This window comes from Lycorma delicatula, chromosome 1 (genome assembly GCF_047948215.1).
Source record: "Lycorma delicatula isolate Av1 chromosome 1, ASM4794821v1, whole genome shotgun sequence".
Lineage (NCBI taxonomy): Eukaryota > Metazoa > Arthropoda > Insecta > Hemiptera > Fulgoridae > Lycorma > Lycorma delicatula.
Window position 1 is genome coordinate 33,316,992 of NC_134455.1, and position 23,728 is coordinate 33,340,719.

At 29.1% G+C, this 23,728-nt stretch overlaps 1 protein-coding gene across 1 annotated transcript in view; it reads right to left on the reverse strand.

The window, feature by feature from the left end:
- Positions 1-23,728, reverse strand: part of LOC142317301 (prostatic acid phosphatase-like) — a 106,076-nt gene that overhangs the window by 48,563 nt on the left and 33,785 nt on the right. The window contains exons 3-4 of the mRNA XM_075353738.1: positions 17,497-17,736; positions 4,148-4,333 (exon numbers count right to left, since the gene is read on the reverse strand). Of these exons, the coding sequence (XP_075209853.1) occupies positions 4,148-4,333; positions 17,497-17,736 (426 nt within the window). The remainder of the gene's footprint in view (positions 1-4,147; positions 4,334-17,496; positions 17,737-23,728) is intronic.

The following is a 23,728-nucleotide window of genomic DNA, read 5'->3' on the forward strand; positions in this document are numbered from 1 at the left end:
TATTAAAGTTTAAACATTGGATAGAAATAGATGGATTAAAAGATTTTTAATCCATTTTTAAGGATGTTTGATATTACTTACAAGGACAGTGGAATTGAAGTTCAGTGTGACAGTGAATTCTGTGAAGGTTATGTTCTAGGAAAGTATCATAAAATGTTATTTGGTATTGCCCTGTAATGTTCACCATTCACTTCGAATGGTAAACATTACAGGGAAATCGATGGGAGCTTAAGTTATTTGGCTTTGGGCGTAAACCAGACTTATTTACCTTGTATGTTGCATCTATATCACAAAAAAGAACCATTTTATTTTGATAAAAAGAATTTTCAAATAAAATTTAATCCTCAAGATGCAATACTGCAAGCAATACTTTTTCAGTATGCAAATGTTCAGCCAATGCCTCTATCTATACAATATGTATTGCATTTCATTTTATCAATGCCTTTAAAATTTCTATTATTCTGTCATCTTTGAATATGAGTTATCTTACAGCAACATTGTATCCAGAGACTGAGAAAACTGTTAATTGTCATTAGAATTTAAAATAAATGAAAAGAAGATAAGGAAATTCATACTTCTTCAATGGTCTAGAAATTACTCAGAAAACAAAACCATATAAATCATATTTTATTTTATTTTATAGATGCTTCATACACAGTATCTTCAAATAAATCCCCCACAGACCAACCACTTTTGATGGCTGCTGGAAAATGCAACTGTAATTGAATAATTAATTGTCTCAATTGCCTAGGCATCTGAAAACTATATATTACTTTTAAAGCCAGTAATCTTTCAGAATCATCTAATATTAGGTCCAATTGCAAGGGTGCTGCTTTGAGGATTTAACACTTTTCTTTCGTGAGCTTAATGACAAAATAAGAGTCTGCCCACAATTTTTTTTCTAATTTATGTCTTTCCTGTACGTTTTTCTTTATCCTACACATAAAATAAGGGAATTCTAGAATAAGCATTCCCCACTCTATGATTTTTTATTCAGGAGAAATCAATCATCAAAGGTGAGTTTTTGAGTTTAACATGAAATAATGTAGTGCATCAGCTACTAGATCGCCTTTAAAATACACCAACTTTTTATCATAACTGACAACACTGTCTCTTTTTGTAGTATTATAATAGTTGCATAATCATTAATCTTTCTTTTATAGATGTATTTATGAATGTATTTGATACTTTGAACACTTGCATAATTTCAACATTTAAATAAGCTTGAAAATATTTTTGACAGGAATGGACTGTACAGTACAATAAACCTGAAATCAATCTTGAAGCAATACCAGTTAGCAATCAATAGCATACCATTTCACCATCTAGTACTCAAAAAGTCAGTGCCCTAAAAGTGGTTATCAATTCAACTTTTTTTCTAATATATGTAACACAATATTTACAACGATAGTAAACTGATTTTGATAATGATGAGGGAACCCTTGAAAACGCTATTAAAAAATAAGAAGCATTATTAAATTCTGTACTCTTGGTGGTAAATGGTTTTAATACCTTGATATATATATATATATATATATATATATATATATATATATATATATATATATATATATATATATATATATATATATATATATATAAATGGTACTAGATACCACTGAAATAAAATAATTTTTCAACAAATAATAGTACTAAAAAGTTACAGGTAATGATTTTTTATTTATTAACTAAAGTAAAGTATTTGCAGCAAACTGTTGTCCAGCCAACATAAGTTAAACAAAAATAAAAAACCTAAGCTCTTATATAATACAAATCCTACTTCAAATAATGCAAAATTGGTAATAGAATGAGATCTACAAAACTACAATACAATAATGAAATGTGACATACAAAAAATATGATATTAAGAATACTTTATAAATGCTTAGGTACATATATTATCACCAAGTGTATATGCCTTAGCAAACTCAAGATGATGTGAATTCATGAGATGCTCTCTGTTATATGCTATTGAGTTCCCATTTTATATCTGGGAATCCTGTTCAGTTGCTCAGCGGTCAGTTGAGGTACTAACTTTATGTTAATTTATGTTGGCTGACACTGACTTTTAACTGATTCATTTAGTTGGGAATTTCAGTGGAAATAATTATGTTTATATGGTCAACATCCCGATTTTATGTTTTCTACTACAGTTAAGTGGACATATAGAAGTTCCAGTTTTTTAAAATTCAATTGTATGCAATAAAACTGGTAGTATTTCTGAATGCTTCAAGGGCAGCCAATCATTCAATTGAAAATTGTTATGAAAAGTATTGACTGACACTTAACACAAAATATAATATTCAGCTATACACAGTACACCAGTGTAAATGTTTCAAAACTCAATTTAAAAACTATTTCCAAAAGCTTAACTGACATATCTCAGCCATTAATGGAACTCTGTAATCTACTTTTTATTAACAACCTTACTCTAAGCTCTTGATAACAGCTTTTAAGACATTTACTCATGTCTTAAAACCAGTTATCTTGAAACCTTAAAACCTTTAATTTTGATATAAAACTTTTGAGCCTGTATGCACAAATAGCTTGTGTAATATTTTTTGAAAATTTTTACAAGTCTGAATTTTATCTTGTTCTTTCTAATTAAAAAAATATGATTTAATCCACTGACATGAATTGAATTAATTTGTAATGACTAGCAGAACTCTAATGAACTTTTTCCATTATTTTTAAGAGTAGAATAGATTATGAAACACCCAGGAGAACTTTGAGATACACCAGTAGTAAATGAGTACAGGATTTGCTCATAACTTTTACTGAGAGATCTGGATGCGCATCACATCTGAGATTATTTTGGATTAATAAAATATTTTGATTTCATTAGCACCTAAACCATACTAAATGTACCAAACAAATGTAAACATACCAAATAATTACAATATTGAGAAAGCTATAGTGAAGTAACTGACTATAAATAATGAATGCAGCAGTGCATAGCAAAAAATATAATTCCATTTTTAACAACATTTTAAATATTACTAATTCAAAAAAAAGTTTATTTTCTCTATGACTTTTTAATGCAAATTGCAACCAAGAAAATATTTTGGAAACTCAGGCACGTTGCAGATAACTTTGCTTAATAAATGCCTAACTTTCCAAGCATATTTTGTATATGAATAGTAGAATTGTTTAGAACTATTACAATTAAATTAAATTTTAATTAATTTTAAAAATTACTTTTTATCTTTTTCCAATACAATTCATATTTTAATCCTGTTTTAAAATATCAAACAAATAAAACTTACTAAATCCATTTTATAAATGGTTGTTTTCTTAAAAAGTCGGGGTTAGAAAAAATGCTAAAGAGTACAAAAATATTAAGACATGTTTTTATCTAAAAAATAAAAAGTTTTTTTTATAGCTTTTGTACTTTTAAAGACAGTCATGTTTAAATGAACACTTGTCCGCGCACTCAATTTTTTTATGTAATTACATCTTTTATACAAATAACTCATTTTGGTAACAAATAGGCACTGTTTCCTCTAATGAAATTTAGCATTTCAAAACTGGGTAAAATATTCTTGAGGCAGCAGTAATAATTTAACAAAAAACTTTATTCAATTTTTGCACAACTTGATTCAAAGTTTTTTGAGGACAGTTGCTTGAATGAGTACTATTCAAAGTAAGTACATAGTACACCATGCAACATTTTTTGTATACTGAATTGTTATGTTTGATTAGAAATACATGTACTACATTGGCTTGTGAGAGAAATCAGAAAAATACCCTGATTTTTTTATTTATAAAATATTACTCCCCTTTCTTACAAAAAAATTATGTTTACATATTTTTAAATATGTATTTTAAATACATTTACATTTTATATAAAATTATTTTATAAGTAAATTCTTTATAATTAGATTTTCCACCATATCTTTATTTCATAAAAAAACACAAATAAAATAAAAAGCACAAATCAATTATCTCAATTTGTGGCCATATGTTCTCAATTTTTACCTGTTTATATTTTGAACAGGTTCACCCACAAGTGTCAAAATCAAATTTAATGAAATTTGAAAAATGAAACCAAACAAAATCTCAACTATATCTTAACTAAAAATATCTATGTATGTATGCCTGTAAAACAGTTGTAAAAGCAGTTTTATTCGATAACAAAAAAGCTTACCTCAATATGTAAAGTACTCCAAATATTCTGGACTTTAACAAGATCAGTAACCTTTTCTCCAGTATGCTCAGTAAGATACTCCAATAAATCATTAAACGAAGCCATTAAGTCAACAATTTGTGGTAATTCCATTACTCTTTTAGACTCTAAGTTATACTTGGGGCAAGGAGCACCCATGGCTAAAATCTGAAAAAAAAAAGACTTTATTACACATCAAAAACAAAATTTTAAATGCAATTTCAACACTATAAACTTTAAAACTAAAAATTACTATTAGAAGCAAAATTACTAAAGTATTCACGCAAAAACAAGTGGTAAAAAACACAGATATAATTTGACTCAATCTGCCGTTTCAAGTTTTTTGCTTACTTTATCAACAAATACATTTCACTTACACAAACCAGAACTTTTCTACTTCCCATAATCTAATAAACTAAACAATAATATCATGATAACGTAAATCAACAGTGATACTCATGCAAAAAAAAAAATGGGTACACAATAAATTTTACTAATAAGTTGCCCAACATTCTTAAACTCTCAAATTGGTGCGATTCAAGATATTCTTGCTTTCTTATTTGACCAAATCCAAAAATAATATACATTATTGTAGCTAGTCATATTGAATCAGACTCAAATCAAAAAGGCTTTAAATTTCAGCAATGTTATGTGATAGAGGTACAGCTTTTAATGTTTTAAGAGCAAATTACACACCTTGGGAAAATACCTGTCTATAAGCTATTTTTCGATTGATATAATGAATCGACTGTAAGTTTGTAAACACATAAGTCACTAAAGGATTTGTAAAATCTAGTTCTATGCTAAAGAAGCTCTATGAAACGCCTAAATATAATTAATTTATCTGATCAACTTCCAAAATTATCTGAAAAATTATCAAACTATAAAAACTATTCAAACAATAATCTAAAACTATGAAGGTAAAGCAAATTTCAAAAGTGAAAGCAGATTTGGAAATAAAAGAGAATTTCAATAAAAATACAAAAGAATTCATCTTTATTTATTGTATTTCTTATTCTTTTAACATGGAATCTAACAAATTCCTTTCCACGATTTCAAATAATAATAATAATGATTCATTTCACACAAAGCTATTAAATTTGGATGGTTCTGAATCAATATTTTATTTCCTGTTGATATTAATGTTTAATTTAAACAGTCACATCTAACTTAAGCTTTCACTGTTACTCTCATCCTTAAGAAAGGTTCTGCCATTCATTTATAAAAACATAGACCAATTTCATTATTGTACCGTTCATAGTTACCTTATTTGCAAACAACACAACAGTATCTGCAGTGATATAGCAGTTCAAAAATTATTCAAAATAAATATTAAAAAAAAAAATCACTTAAATAGTACTCCTGTTAATGTTAACCATAGTATTCCTGTTGCCCATAGTGTTAAATTTCAGGACGTTTTATTAAATAGTAAATTTTCCTTTGACAATCAAACTGATTTGCAATAAAATCAACCTATAGTTTTGCTTTGAAACAACTTGTCTGTAAGCCAACAAATACATTTGTATTTGTTGTGTTTTTCATTAATATTTAGACATTTATCATATTTATGTATATCCATCCACATCTGAAGAGTAGTATCACTCTTGGAGCTTTCAAAAAGTTATAACAAGTTTTCAAGATACACAAAAATCGGCTCTCTGATTCAGTTATATCCAGTAACCAGTTATATTGGATACTTATACACATAAGTAATCTTTGTTAAGAAGATTAGCCACTTATTCTTTATAAAATAACAACACGTGCCTACATCTACTCTGCCAAACCAGATAGTGAAATGGTTTTGTTTATTTTGCTTCCTTGGCCATTTTTAATAATTACCATTCAAAAAATTTTCCCACTAATTTATATTAAATAAAACTAAAAAAATTTCTTTCACAGAAACAATACTGCCAATCATTTTTGAAATAACAGTAATAAAAGGCTAAAAATAAACCTGAATACTCTGTATATCTGTAGCACTTTTACTTAAAATGTTCAGATAATTTTCAAAAGTCTTATGAATTGTGATTTAATTTGTAATTATTCAATACTGTTATTAATTTTAATAATTATATAATTATTTTTCATGCTGCTCCGATCAAGGTCTAATCATGATTCATCCAGGGCAAATAATGGGGCTTTTCCTTTTTTGAGTATGAAGTAGCATAAAAATTTCTGACATGGCCTACATAATGTGTTATTATTTATTGATAATAGACAGTTCTCAACAGTGGTAACAATCTTGAAATAAGTTTGTGGTATATGTAATGGTGCTATTAATGGATGACAGACAGTCAGGACACAACTGTAAACTGTGCTTGAAGATACTCTTTTTTGTGATAATCCTGTGACTCACAATAAATCAATCTTGATTAGCATTGATGTTGGTTTATATGCTGGAATTGGTCTAAACCTGTTTTCACGTTTAACATTACCATAGTAACATTGGAACCACAGATATATTGCAATCCTTATTCACTCCAACCTAACAATTATGTTTTTGTGCCATACTCTTTTTTACATATACATCAATTGAACCATCTAAATGAAAAAATATAACCATCTAAATCGCCTAATAAAACTCAAAATTTTAAATGGTCCTATGACCATATTTAGTAGATGAGTTTTTATTTGTAATTTATATTATAATACATATGACTGATTTTTAATTAATTATTTTTAATGCAGTAATATTTTAAATTAAAAATAAAAATTAAATATCTAATCATAAACAACAAAGTTAGATTTCATCTTATCAATTTTAGATTTAAGAATGTAAAATAAATACAGCAACATAAACTATTTGATGGTCCATCTTTTTTTGTTTTGTCCATCATTTCTAAATTATTTTCTATATTTATCATTTTTTTCTGATTGAGAATGAAATATTCTTTCACAACAGATTTTGAATTTAGTTGTAGGAAATGTTTTGTATAAGTGTCATATTTTGGAGTACCATATTTTACACTGATTAATATCACAACCACCAAAAAAATATTTCATTGTAAAGGTGATAATCAATCTTCTTACGACCAAAAAAAAATTATGAAATCAGAAAAAAACACCAGTTATCTGTTATATTTTGAAACAGTCCCATGGCATAAAATAAATAAAAAGAAAAAATATTTTTAAAAAATGTTTAATTAATGAAATTTATTAAATAAATGAAATTTCAGGTCTAGTACCTCATATATGAACATTAAGCAGAAACATGAAACATTGTTTCATCACTGAACTTGTTTAAACAATGAACTTCTTTTAAAAAAATCATCATCCTTCTGTAACCTATCCAGAATGTTTACAGCAAAATCAAATCATTTCACTTTGTCCAATGGATAAAGAGTTCTTGTAACACCTGAATTTTATATGCAGTGAAACATAATCATGTTTAATACATTGTGAGCAGTTGTTTTCAGGAATGCCCAACTGTCTAGAACACTTCCACATGGATTTCTTCAGCCTATGCAAGAAACTTATTTGCACAGCTTCAATTGTTTGACTGGCCATCCTGGATGTGCTTAATTCAGTACGCTGCCTGTTTCTTTCAGTTGCTTGTCCCATTGTCAAATGTTATTTTCATGTGAAGGGATCTTAATTATACACATGACAGTATTTGCACAAAACAGGTAAAACTGAATCAAACATAACAACCCCACAATACACATTGTACCTTCCTCTAAACTGTAAACATAACGACTAACATGCATGTGCTGCTTGCGTGTACTGGAAACATAACATGTATGAGCTAGCTTTAGCAAACGTAAACTTGGAGTGTTTCTCTTTCATTTAACATACAGTTCATCTCTCTACAAAATGCTTTGTTCCAAAACTAGAACATTTAAAACCCTACTATTGTTTTACAGGTGCAATGTATAATATATAAATAATTTATTTTTTTTAATAAAAAGTTATAATAATAACATTTTGAAACATCCTACTATTTTCAGAACCCTGCGTCATCTGATGAAATATACATGGAAAAAGTAAAAGTATTGTAATCACGAAAAATTTGGTTTTTTAGATTTCCAATTTTTAATTTTAGAATATCCCATTTTGAACATCCCTGAATCCATTTTTACTTGTTTCGGCATGACGTCTGTATGTATGCACGTACATATGTATCTCGCATAACTAAAAAACAATTAGCTATAGAACGATGAAATTTTGAATTTAGGACTGTTGTAACATCTAGCTGTGCTCCTCTTTTGATTGCCAAAGTGTCTACTTTTTGACTGGACCAAAAGTGTCCAAAAAAGCTCAAAATCCAAAAAATTTGGATTTTTTACTTTTTCTTTACAGCAGTAATAAGCCCTCATTGAGAGCCTCGTAAATGATACTTATTTTCATTGGATCCAGAGTTATAGCCAAATAAAATTTTAATTACTGAAATATCTGGCTTTTTCAAGGGGAAGGCCATCAGTTCAAATCCAACTTCATATACACAAATTTTTTTAAAATTTAAATATACTGATTTATTAGTAATTATTAACCTCAATAACCTAATTAATTAAACTATTAATTCAATAGGGGGAAAAGAAAAAATATGAAAAAGTATCAGAAGTTAAGGAAATAAAATTTTATGTAAGTTTCATTTTAAAAAAAATTGTATATATGTAATTTAATAGTCCTGGTGTCAACATAAGATTTTTCTTGATGGGAAATGAAACAAGTAATTGTTGCCTGCACCATCTGACTAAATATAGACACAACAAAGACTAAACATAAATTTTTTTAAAGCCAATGTAAGTTGGCTTGCTGAAAACAATTTTATACAAAAAAAAAAAGAAGGCAAATCAAAGCTTTATTACCGGCTATCATGTTAGTATTGTCTTTTTAGTGAACGAAAAGTCATGACCTTTCATATACAGTTATTGTGAATAACACCTATTTGTTGTTTTACTGTTTTCCGCTCTAGTTTTTTGCTTGATATTCACTCCAAAATGGGAGTCTTAATTAACTGGTATTTTAACTTTTAATAATAAAATATTCTAATATACATATTTTTCTAGTTATAAATTTATAAATTCACTCGCATCAGTTTTAAAATAGACCCCACATGACTTCCTTGTAACTTAAAAAAAAAAGAAATGAAGTTGGATTTGGATTTGAAGTGATGTGCCTTTCCCTTGTAAGATCCAAGTTTAAATATTTCATTAATAAAAATTGTATTTTGCTATAACACTGGAACCAATGAAAATAAGTACCACTTATGATATATTGTTGAAAACCTCTCAATGAGGGCTTTTACTACAGTTAAGAAAAAGTCCAAAATCCAATTTTTTTTGATTTTGGGCCTTTTTGGACACTTTTCCCAGTTGATTGCAATCAAAAGGGGAGGTGCACAACTAGATAGATATTACAACAGTCCTAAATCCAAAATTTCATCATTCTACAACTAATTGTTTTTGAGTTATGCAAGATACATTTATACATACATACATACATATACATACATACATACAGACATCATACTGAAACTAGTCAAAATGGATTCAGGGATGGTCAAAATGAATACTTCCATTGAAATCTGAAAACTGAAATGTTTCACAATCACAATACTTCCTTTACTTCATACAAAGTAAAAAAAAATAAATTTTTACTATTAGTCAGGTTTTTGATGACCTTTACATATCAATTTAAAACTTGTTAAAATAACAGAAAAAATAGGTAAATTAATCTCTACAATAGGCAACAAAACGTACAATAAATTAGAAGTTAAAGAGGCATACAAAAACAAAACTATTTTAGAATTAATATTAAATGTTTGGTTAATCTATATCTGTTTTAGTTATGTGAAATTAGTTGAAGAAATAGATGTATTAAAAACAGAAATAATTAAATGAAAGTGTAGTAGAAATTATCTTTAGGTCATAAAATGTTTTTAAAAACGTTTTTAGGTCACCGACTGGTGACCTAGTCACACTGACTGGTCAAGTGGCTTGATCCAGTTTTCCATTCCTTGGAAAGATAAGTATTCTATTCTGCGCCAATCTTTTGCCTCAAGATTCTTCTTATGACATACATTCTAATCTTGGCCTTCCTTCATAGTTTTAGCATCAAATTTACTTTTTCCTAGAATCAAATTTCACAAACTTGATAGAAGGATAGTGGGCCATAGCCCACATATTATTGAGATCACTTTTATATCTTGAGCATTTTTCAATTGACCAACTTCACTTAATTTTACCTTATGTTGTTTATCTTTTAATAATACTAGATAATACTACAATTATTATTTGGACATATATTACAATTTTATGAAGAAAACTAAGATTTTTGGCCTCCAGAATAATTTATAATTTGTAATTAAATTGGTTTACTTGTAAATAATGGATTTTAGCTTTTTTAATTTTTTTTTTAATTTTCATAAATTTTTCAAATTTTTTTAATACTTTTTTGATATTTATATTTTTCTTAATATTCTCTAATAAATTTATCAGAACTTATTTTCTTCACCTATAAAAATGCATATCATGCTAATATACATTAGATTATCTTCATATTCATTAAGTATCAGTTTCAATAAGTGAAAATTAACGGCATGGCAGAAGAGGTGGTAATATAACAAAAAGATCTTTACTTTTCTTTAACATCATATTTTGCTTTCCTTATGTCTTTAACACCTCCATGATCTGCTAAATTATGCAATACACTTCATATAAATATTTAGATTTTTAAGAATCTTTTCTACTCATTAAATCTGTGTTCGATCATGTAATGAAGAAAAAGATCAAAATTTATTAAATAAAAAAATTAACTCGCTTAATTGTATGCATTAGAGAATTATTACAGTAAACAAGTTTAAATAAATCATGAGTAATGAAAAATGTACGAACACACCTATGCTATATTAATGAAGCGACTCAAATGTTGTAGAGGTTGCATTATGCTGTTTCAAGGTTACTGCACACAATTATGTTTTAACTGCTTTATACATACTAGTATTTTAAATAAAAATCTATTTTTTAGTACTTGTTTTTTCTAATACTGTCCTTTAAATATTTGTTACTTATCTGTTTCATTGAATAAAAATGTAAAAATACAGTTGTGATTGTTTAAATAGCTCAATTTTCAAAAAAATGTTTTCTTTTAGAAAAGATGTGCTAATTAGAGTCAAATTGAATTTTTTAAATTATCTAAGAAAATTTAAGGTATGCTTAAGTTGTAAGAAAAAGATTACAGCCTCTATAAATAATATGACACATTGTTTACAGGAACTCAAGATCTGAACTCATATGGGAAATAAAAAGTGGCAACAGTGGAAGAAATTAAACAGGGTAAAAGAGAAACATGAAAAATATACCAAGCCTACATACAGCAGTACAAAAATTCACAGTTAAACTAGACCAATTGTGTGGTATTAAGTGAATTAAAAAAAAGAAAAAAACTAAAGACTCTTATTTATACCATGATTATTACCACACGAAAATTAAAATTTTTTTGGCATACTATTCTCAAGCTCTTGAAAAGTCCTAAGTATGGCCTACCCATACTTTATTTCAAAATGAAATAAAATAAAATCAGGTTTTAATGAAATAATTTTTACTTTCCCAGCTATAGCTGGGATATATAACGGTGTTATATAGCAACTATTATAGCTATAAACTACTATAACTTAAAATATAGGTCCTGGGTGGTGCTGGCCAAACTTATGGGACTTATAAGGACATCAAAATAACAAAATAATTCATGCGGGCAAATACCCTATTTTTTTAAATAAAAATTTATGTGGGCAAATCTTGCCCTGACATTAGACTGGGTGAGTTAATCATCACAGAGAAATCAGTTCCATTAAATAACAGAAATTTCCAAAAAATTATGAAGCTACATTCATATATTATGAGAAATTCTTTGCCTTTGTCTCTTTCACATAATCGCATTATAACATTTAAATTATGAAATACATTGCATGCGAATTAACTGACTAAAAAGAACTTTCTAACAGCACAAAATAAAGATAACATTAATAACTTATGTTAACAATTCAACAATTGGAAAATAATAATACAGGAAAATTGGTCATAGGAATCTCAAGAGCAAAGAAGTTAAATTAGTTGAGTATGTTTCAATTTAATAAAAATGATTGGCATACAAATGGTTATTTTAATGAAATTTTGTGTACCAAACAAATCTAAAAAATAGGTAAGTTTGAAACTTTTACCTTTGGAAATTAAAAAATGACAGCCATTAAAATTTTCTAATCATGTTTTATAAAATTATTTTGTTAAGCCTTTTATTATTAACAAAATGACACCTCATTTGTTCCAATCAGTAAAGATATGATTGAAATTATTAACTGGATCACAAAAATTGCGTTCAAACAGGCGCACAAATTTAATATACTGCATAATTTTCAGTCTACACCTCTATTGACATTTTATTAGTTTTCTTCTATTACAGTAAATAGATTTTGTATTAAAGCACAAAATTAACTTTAAATGTTTCCTTATAAGGGAATCGCACAACAGATTACTAATTTTTTTATTTTTTGATAACGTTCTGTTTTTTCAATTTTGGCTGCTATATTAAAAATGATATATGAGCTAATTGTAATGTATTGTTAGTAATGTATTTACTAAGAAATTTATTTTATTTTTTTAATAATAATTATACATTATATACAGCATAATTTTGATGATAAAAACATCAATTGGTCAAGAGGACCCACGAGATCAATATCTCGTTGTGTCCTTGACCAATTGTGAACAAAATTAAATCGCATTAATGATCCATTCAAAGCAATCATTGTGCCGTATTTCATCAAAATCAGTCCAACTGACCTGGAGATAACAGTAAAAAACAGGCCATATGTTACCCATACGTGCATCCTACCAAAAAGCTTTCAAAGCTAAATTCTTTTTTTTTTGAGGTCATGAACCATCAGGACCAGTAAAATCCCTGACATGTAAAATTTGTCCCGCTTAACTTAATACTTTTCTTTATATTATATACTAAATAATTGTATTGTCAGGAAAGTGAAAATCATATCTGAATGTTGAAAGAAAATGTGGAATAAAAGACAAATATTTAGGAAAGGGAAATGCAACTGGCTGAAATGTAATGAAGTAAAAAACATTTACATTCATCATAACACAAACTAAAAAATGAAACCTAATTGAAATAATGTATAGCACTGCTCTTTCTTTAAAATTGAATAAATATGTTGCAGAAATCCCTGCACTCCACTAGCACTTCTGAAAAGAAGTAAAATACAGGCACAGCACAGTTCAAACCTAAAATTATTAAGGAGGATCTTATCGATGTGTAGAAAAAAAAATTAGACTCTGTAAAGGAGAAATCTTGATCCAAGTACATCTAGGAGATTCTACATAACATATAACAAGCAACTCAGATTGTCCTGTATATCAGTGAAAACATCTGTCATACCATCAAAACCTACTGTACGAAGTGGAAATGTTCACCCAAAAGAATTAGCATAAAGCCAGATTATGTGTTTGTGTTAAAACAAACTTTTTGTGAGACAAAGTCAGAGCTTTGCGACAATTAAAATAACATTCATAAGTAGTCTGGTTGGAGTAAAATTGGAAACTAGCACACAGAGGCTTAAACTGAGTATTCAGTAATTTATTCTAGTTCTATTTTGTTATGGTGATATTTGATTGTTTTTCTTCTTTATTATGTCCAACTGGTGAACAATATAATGTATAAGCAAAATTTGCATATACTTATCGATCAAAAAATAAACCTACAAACATTATTGATAATTATACTACATATGTTCTGTAAAATTATTTTTATAGATAAGAACTGTTTGTAGACCGAATAAATGTAAAATATCCTATGATGTAATTGTATTGACAGAAACTATATGAATCCTATATACCATTTAATTTTTCTAGTGAACATTACTGGGCTATTAACAAACCATCAGAATTAAATAAATCTAATGACCAGTGTATCCATATGAAAAAATCATATTAACTTTTTTGTATAGATTGCTACTGACTCAAGCTAAATATAGATCCCCAAACAGCAAAGTAAATATATTTGTTGATAGTCTAGAAAATTATATCAGTGACATCAGACAAAACTGTTAAGTTGAATGGCAGAACAACTTGTAATTACATCAGAATGTTATGTACTTAAGGTCTTATACAAACAGTGGCAGTAGCAGTAAAAAAAAATATGCTTATAATATATTTTCTATATAAATAACAATATTGGTTATCATATGGTTAGTAGTATATTCACTGCTGTTGTTATAGATTACATTCATATAAAATTTCATTTAGGTATAGAAGGCCAAAAAATGCATATTAATATTGGCAGTTGTGTTAGTAAAAGTAGGGATAACTGTTGAATTAATGATAATAAAAAAAAACATTAAGAAGATAGCAGTTTAAATAACGGCAAACAGTGGTAATAAATACTAATGGACTGTTGTAATAAATTGCAGTTAGAATAATTAAAAGCATATCTGGAATATGAATAATGGTTTGTAGTACATGAAAATCCTGAAACTTCAAGAAAATCCCTAATGGACAAATTTGTATCTATATTAACACAAAATATTGAGCATTTAAATAAAACGATAAAAAAGTGCCTCAAAAAAATGTTCCACTGAGATTATGAGTTATTGCTGACTTAATGAAATCGTTAATTGTTAGAGACAAAATGTTATATTACAAAAGAAACCATTTAATATTGACTTGAAAAATAGATATATAAATTAATTAACATGTAACACTAAAATCTATTACTATAAGGGTAAAATTGACAAATGTAGTCAATGAGTTGCAGGTTTTGGCAATTCTCATTATTTTGTTAATTTAGGGAGTAATCATGCTAGGCTTACTGACCATCAGAATAATACTTCTACTCTGTCAACTCAACCTGTTCACTTAATAATTAATATCTTTTAAAATTCCATCTTCCACATTGAGGCTAAGTGTCATTCATATTTTAAAGAGTAACACCAATTCTGGAATCAATAATATAAGTAATAATATTATGAGACAAATCGATAATATTATCTTTAAACTGCTTCCATTCATAGTAAATAAACAATTCTAATTGAATAAAGCTTTCTCTTTTAAATTAAATTTCTTGAAATTTCTTTTAATAGTCATTAATAACAATAAATTGTCTTATAATAAATTTTTTGTTTACTTCTTTTAACTAAGACTGTTTCCGTGTTAAATACTTTTTAGTCTCATAAGACTCTTATAAGTATTGAACATACAAGTTATATTTTTTCTGAATGGCTATTACTGGTCACACAAGACCTTTTGTACATGTGATTTCCAATCAGCATAATTAAAATATTAAATATACATTATTTTTAAGAGGCCATGTAAAAATATATGATATGAGCATAATATACAGGATCAGACATTTTAGCTTTTCCCCAAAATAACTTTTAACAAAAGCCATAAGGTGCGCCTGGATATATCCAAAAGAAAAAGGAGAAATTTGTCCAGTAAATTAAATTTAAACAAACTTCACAACTTCACCTATCAGCAAGTCATACCCCGCTGTCACCTCAATCATCTAGAATTGTAATTCAGGACTTAGTCCCGCCACAAGTGACCTCTTGACAGTCAACTATGAAGTGTCTTTTAAGGAATACTCCACCAAGCAACATCAAAGTTCAGAGAAAGCAGCACTCTGATATGGTGGGTTGCCATTTAGAAGGTAACATGCAATCGGAAGCACTGGAATGCCCTAACACCACACACATGAACAAGATCAATACAAAATCCAAAATTAAGCTGAAACATATCACCTTCCATATATACTGTAAATTCATTCATGCAGACTGGTAAACTAAAAATAATAACTGACCCAATAGACCAATAGAAAATTCTCATCACGGGGCTGCAGGAAATAAAAAACATCGACCAGAACACCATGGAATCTCAAGCACATAGGATCTACAGAGTGATGAGAGCTGGGAAGAAAGTGATGAAAAGTGTCCCACAGTCTGTAACATACTTTTTGGTCAGCCTCAAAATAATAAACTCCATACAATGATTCAAGTCACAATCCCCAAGAATCGTCATCGTTGTAGTTGTCATCATCAATTTTTCTTGTCCCTACTGGCACTCACACAGGAAATAACAAAATTCAATATTGCTAAGCTGTAGACCCACTAACAACACAGTGACTTTTAAGTCACAACACACAATCCTACAAAATTAAATTTTTTACAGCAGGATTTTAATATCTTTGTATGTTTCCTTCAGTTCAGTTACCTAAGCTAACGGCACAGAAGGAAATTAAGTAAATTTGTTACTATTATGCAAAAAAACAACCTTCACTTCATACTCGTTTTTGAAGAATCAATGAACAACCTCTATTCTATTGTTCTCTACATGTACGACCAAATACATCCAAATGCAAATATTGTTGCAGTACACTAAATTATTTTCTTCAGAATAGAAGAAATCTTTACATGCTTCTGGAGTTAAGAAAGAAACGTACTTTAGTGTCAGAAGATTCTAGCCTTTCCACCTACAACCTAAAAGCTTAACCTGTTATATTGTTTTGGAATGGTAACTCTATCATGCCCCTCCCACTGTTCAAAATCATTTAAAATGCTATTTTATTTATATTGGTTATCATTAAAAAAAAAGTTACCTCAAATTACTTAAAAATTACTAAAGAAACCAATAAATAAAAAATGCTTTTGTACAAAAAAACTATCATTTTTTTAATGTAAAAAGTTTCATTAACAATAAAATAAACATTTTTTGTCAAAAAAAAATTGTATTTATAAGTGTAATTACATGCATATACATGTTATGGAACTTGCTTGGTTATATTAGTCATCTCTCAAAGTACTGCTGAACAGTTTTGAAAACCTATGTATGAACAATTATAATAATGATAATCACATGTCTTTTTTTTAAAGTTACGTACAAAAATAATTTTCACGTGGCAATTAAATAAGAAATCTTTTTATAATATTTTTCATAAAAGTACTAATAAAGTTTAAAAATATCAATTTTGACATATTAAATGAAAAAAAAATTATTTATTAAAAATTAAAACTACCAAATAAAATGGAACAGTTTTGACTGCTTTTGCTACTAAAACATTTCTGGTGTCAAAAACTTTGTTTTACTAAAACAATTATTCACCAACCCTAGCAATCATTAAGTGAAACTCAGAAACCTTATTCTAAAAAATTATTTTATGATGTTTCTGAAAATTTTTATGATTCTCTCCACTTTCATGGATCTAGAAGCTGTAAAATTATAATTCAATCACTAAAATTGATCTAACAATTAATTACCAATCTCTATTACTTCAAATCAGCAATGATATAAAACTAAGGATCATTTTATTTTCAATTTACTAAAACTTACGCTATCTAAGTGCTCTGGAACAGTATGAACTGGAATAGGTTGCCATTTTATATCACTACTCCATCGCTGTGAATCTTTCGGTAGGTAGAGTCCAGCTAAACTTGCTTCAGCACTCATTAAAGTCCGATCAACATCAGTACTAACAATATGAATTTCATCTCTTGTGTATATTTCACTAAGAAGATGATTAAATCTTTGCCTTAGCCACCTTCCCAATTCATATTCTTGCATTTTACCTATCTGCAAAAACATATGCACAATTATATAACAACAAAGTAAGCATAATATCAAAAGTAAAAGATAATGTAAGAAATATAAAATTTACTGCTACAAAGTGAACTGAATGTATATAAGTAAAATTGAATAACTTAAAGGCTAAACTGTTCTTTCAAAGTTAACCTATCAAAACCTAAATATTTTCTAAAGTTTGTTTTGTCATATGAATTTTATAAATTTGAAGAACTCTACAAATATAAAAACCTTACAACACATTAGGAATTGAAAATAAAAGAGCTCCCAAAAAGCAGTTTTAATGTGATGCACAAAGGAGTATCATTTAATTTATATTTCAAAGATGATATATTTATATATATTTCAAAGATGATTTCATCTTAGTATAGCAATTTAGTATTACTGACAACACAGTCGGCAGAGGCAGAAGCAGCTGTTTCTACTACTTAATCTATTTTCGGTTTAATAACAAAATTTAAAAAAGTGTTCTAAAAATGAAACTGTCCAGCCATGAAGTAACATCAGTAATGATTACTCCTAACCCAAAGCTATAAATCAATCAAATTCATCAAATCTACAATAAAGTGAATTCAATGAGACTGAGAACTGTGTGAAAAAATGTTAAAATAGGTGGATCAGTGTCTGCAATGAAGAGAGAGGTAGCTGGCACATATCGATGAATGAGAACAGAGTTGAAAGAATGACAGTTAGTTCAAGGAAAACACTAACTTTACATTATGGAGCTTTCTGACTCAGTCAGATTACTGATACAGTCTTCATGAAATGCTCACGAAAAGAAGTGGTTGGTTACTTACTCCCTATATTTTGATGAAAATAAGGGGTTGCAGTCGAACATGGAAGGATGGCACTACTAGTTGATAAAGTCAACAGAATTTGATCATAATGAAATTTAAAGCTTATGAATGCAAAAATTGTTCAATTTGCCAAAAATTACATTGAAAAATACAAAAAATAAACGGCAAATATCATGAAATGTGTATATAATTTACTTTAAAAAAATTATAAAATAGAAAAAGTCGTACATATTCCCATTTTATTTTAAATCACAGTTAAGAAAACTATCTCTGACAATGCATGTGTAAAATTTAGCATAAAACTGGAAAAAACTTTCACAGAATCATTCCAAATGCTTAACCAAGCATACACAGATGACTGCGTATAACGAATGCAGTGCTACAATTGGTTTAAGCGTTTTAAAGAAGGCAGAAGTTCAGTTGCCAAAGATCCAAGGACTGAACAACCTTCCACATAACAGTCAACAACATGTTCAGACTGTGCGCAGTGTAATTCATCAAAATCATCATTTAACTGTGACATTGCTGAAGAAGTTAGCTTTAGTGTCATCTAATCTTTGCAGTATCTTCATGTCATCTAATCCTGGCTGAAAAACTTGCAATGCATTGTGTCAGTGCAAAATTCGTGCTTTTGTTTGTTGACAGATCAGAAGCAGAATAGAGTTTAAATCTATCAGGAACTGCTTGCAAATGCGAACAAACACAGACAACTTCCACAAGAACATCTTTACAGTTTTACACAAAATTTCACACTAACACATTGATCCTCCATAACTCCTTCATTTCTGCTTTTACATTAATCTGATGAGCAGCTTATGCATGACCTCACTCAATCACTCGACAACTAATGCATAGATCGGGACCCAGTAAAAGAGGATATGACAAAAATATGATGCTACATATGCATGGTGGATGGAGCACACCGCCTGCAGCCGTTAGCGCGCCAAATTAAAAAAATTCGGTCTTTTTTTGAAAAAATGTTGTATTGTACTTTTAACCTCTCTATTACTGTTAACACGTTGACTGCCGACTACTCCGATTGGAGTGACTCAGCTGTATTCAGGAGCGCTGCCCACTCCAATCAGAGTAGTGGTAGCTAATCATTTCTATTACTGTACTGTGAATGTGACACAGCTGAAAGGACTGCTTTGCACAGTTGTGGTGTCATTGAAAAGTAGTGGTTTAATATGTATTGTAATTTGTTATACATTTTTTTTGTTCAACACTGTTTAGTCTTAGCTAAAGATGAATGACATGTCAGTTCCTCTGGACTCCAATGCGAACAAAAATCTGTTTCTGACAGAAATAAAACACTAAGTAATGAAGAATTATTGCAATATTTAGAAGACAATGAGAACAATTTAGAAGAAGGCAGCAGTGGTGAGTACTTTCCGAGTTCTGAAACTTCCGAGTACCAGTTCTGAGGATGAAGCTGAGGTTGTCAATGATGAAGCTGAATTAGTAAATAATGAAAACGCAGAAGTTAGAAATTGGTGTAAAGATACAGGTACATAAAAAGCAATTTATATTTACAAAACAACAAGGAATGCTTATTCCAATTCCAATTAATGGCAAGTCTATAGACTTTTTTCAAAAGATTTTGATAAATTATTACAAACTACTGTCCAGTTTACTAATGAATATGCCGAAGTTTTGTATTGCCCACAAACAAAAGTGAAATCCCGTATTATGGATTGGAAGGTTATTACATTTGAGTTAAAAATATTTAGCCTTACTGTTACACACTGGCACCATTTCATTGTCTCATCTCAATGACTATTGGAAAACTGATTTTGATATACTAATATTTAGAAAATACATATCCCGAAACAGATTTCTTTTAATTTTAAAATGTTTACATTTCTCATCTTTTGTAGATGGACAGCAATACTGCTGATCGTCTACAAAAGATAAGGCTAGTAATAGACTTTTTTAATAATAAAATGTCATACTTATTACCCAGGCAAAGAATTATCTCTAAGATGAGTCCCATCGTTCTCTGGCATGGTTGTTTAGTATTCCACCAATATGTAAAAAACAAGCATCATAAATTTGGCATGAAACTGTATATAGTAACTGAACCAAATCGTTTGGTGCTTAAAATTCTTGTGCTCATATTTGAAGGGGCCACAGACATTTTGGGTGGTACAGGTCGTACAGAAAAGGGAGTGATGCATTTACTGCAAGAAAAGTTAGTTAATGGACATGCAGTATACCATGATAATTTTTACAATAGCTTGGGCCTAGCTACCGAATTATTTGACCAAGGCACATGCTGTATCAGTATTCTGACAGCTGACAGGAAAAATAATCCATAAGATTTAATGTCTGAAAAATTAAAAAAAGAACACAAATCTATGTTCTGTGATTAAATTCACGTTGACAAATGGCATGACAAGCGTACTGTGAATTATGTTACTACTGAATTTGGGAATGAAATGAGCATTTCACAAACAAAGAAGCACTGTGACAGAGAAGCCAGTAGCTATATTGAATAGTAAATTTATGTCTGTTACAGATTGACAAGATCAAATTATGGAATACTACCTACCCTTGTAGTGGAAAAAACCATTCAATGGTACAAAAAACTTTTTATCCATATTTTGTAACTACGTTAAACGCATCCTTTTCATATTCTAAGTACGTTAAATGTGGCAGTTTTTATGATTTTCAATTAGAAATAATAAGAAGCTGATACCCTGCCACATGGTACTGAATATCCATCCAAACTGCCAAAACTTCAGAAAATTGTACTACCCACTGCATCAGTAAAATTCAAAAAGCACCAGAGGAGAAAGGAATGAAAAAATCGAAAAGGGTTTTAAGAAAAGAATGTAAAAGATTCTTATCTTTTACATTACAGAGACAAAACAAAATAAGGAAACAAAGTGCATAAATCAAAATCTGTACAGGAAATCCCAGACTTTGTTTAAACTGTTTTGGGGATTATCATAAAATGTAAATAACGTAAAATATAGTCCTATTGTAATTAAATATTGAAATTTAAAAATAGAGTATGTAATTTAATATTTCTTTTGTCAATGGACAATGTGACAAGTGGTGAAAAGCGGATATATTTTGATAATCCTGAGCGTAAAAGATCATGGGTAACTCCAGGCGAACCATTGACATGATTTCAAGGCCAAATCATTATGGAAAGAAGACAGTGCTCTGTGTTTGGTGGGATCAGAAGGGTGTGATCTATTATGAGCTGCTGAAACCTGGCGAAACTGTTAATACTCAATTCTACCGATAACAAATGATCGATTTGAATCAAGTATTGTGTGAAAAACAACCAGCATATCAAAAAAGGCAACAAAAAGTGATTTTGCTTCATAATAATGCACCATCACACACAGTAAAATTGGTCAAGGAAATGATTGAGGCGTTCAGTTGGGAAATACTTTTGCATGCGGCTTACTCACCAGACTTGGCTCCATCCGACTACTACTTATTTGCATCGATGGGACATGCACTAGCTGAGCAGTGCTTCACTTCTTTTGAAAATGTATGAAAATGGCTCAACTCAATAACTGGTTTGCCTCAAAAGAGCAAATTGATTTTGGTGTGGCATTCATAAATTGTCAGAGAAATGGGATAAATGTATAGCTAGTGATAGACAATATTTAGAATAAAATATTTTTTATCATTTTCATACAATAAATGTGTATTTTCTATACAAAAATTCCAGTTTCATATTTGTACACCTCTGGTACATATGCAATTTTCTGTATGAAAAAATTAACGTTCACAAAAATTTTAACATCAGGAAAATGCTATTAGATATCTTAATTATAAAACAAACCATCATTTTATCAGATATTTGTTCTCATATGGTTTTCTGGTTCAGTTTTATTGTCACCTTATTTTCTTCCTTCCTCAACTTCATTTTGTTTGAGAGATATTCTTTTGATGGTTGGGTGATGACTCACAGTCCTCCAAAGTAACAAAAGTCTTTTTAAAGCTCTGCATAAACATCAAAATTTGTTATTTGAAGAAAAGCTGCAGTACAAAAAATGCTGCTGCACTTTGTGGAAATTGTCCTTATAGTCTGAAGGACAATTTTTTCAGGGTTTAGAACTAGTTCAAATTGTCAGAATGAATTGTTTATTGAAGTTATTATTATATCTTGCCACATTTTTGAAATAGTTACTTTCTGTAATATGTACTAATTTTGTTTATTTGTGATTTTATTTTTCCAGTAAGTTTTAACAGATGTACTTTCAGTAAAACCATTTTAATAAGTAACAGAAATTTTACAGATCAACTTTGATCCATCAACAGAGAAATATTTAACAGTATTGAAGTAAGAAAAAATGATTTTGATTTCCTTTCAATTTAGTAATTGATGTTTGACCTACAGAGATGTCTGGGGTAGCTATACAATTTTTCAAATTCGATGGAGAAATACTTTCTTTTATACCTGCCACCAAGCAGCATTTCACAAGTGGTTTTACAGTTTTCTTGCTGTCTTTCATTCCGTTCATGTGGAACCCATTTTCCCATCTTCTGAGTCTTTCCCATGGCTTTTAAACATATGGAAACGGCTTCTCATGTTACATTTAATTGATCTGCAAGTTGTTGTGGCATTTGAGTGTCATCCTCATCCAACACCTTGCAATTCACTGCCTTCAAACTTTTTCAGCGGTCTTCCACGTTCTTCATTTCTCATGTCAAAATTGCCACTTTTGAATTTTTTAAACCATTCAAAGCACTGTGATTTACCAATAGCATACTCACCATAAGCTTCAACAAGCATTTGATGCAATTCTGCAGCAGTTTTCTTTAAATGGTAACAGAAAATCAATGCTGTCGTAGCAAATTTTAGTTCATGTTTATGTTTTAGTTCATTCTGAACATGTTGAACTCAACATGTTCAACACTAATTAAAACTATGCTGTTGTAGGAACCTTGTATTGTTGTGAATTGAAAATCTTTGTCAGCTGTCAAACAAAGAAAATATGCCAATGATGTGGTTTGACAGTAACTACATGACAGCTAGGGCCATCTATGGGCAAATTCCAGTTTCATATTTACACACGTGGTAATAATCTGTAAAATAATTATCACAAACTACTTTATTTTATTATAATTTTTTTAAACGATATACACCATATGATGCTTAACCATACCTGGTTTGTTTTGCATTTCTCCCACCACCACCCCATTCGGTCACCCTAAACCAT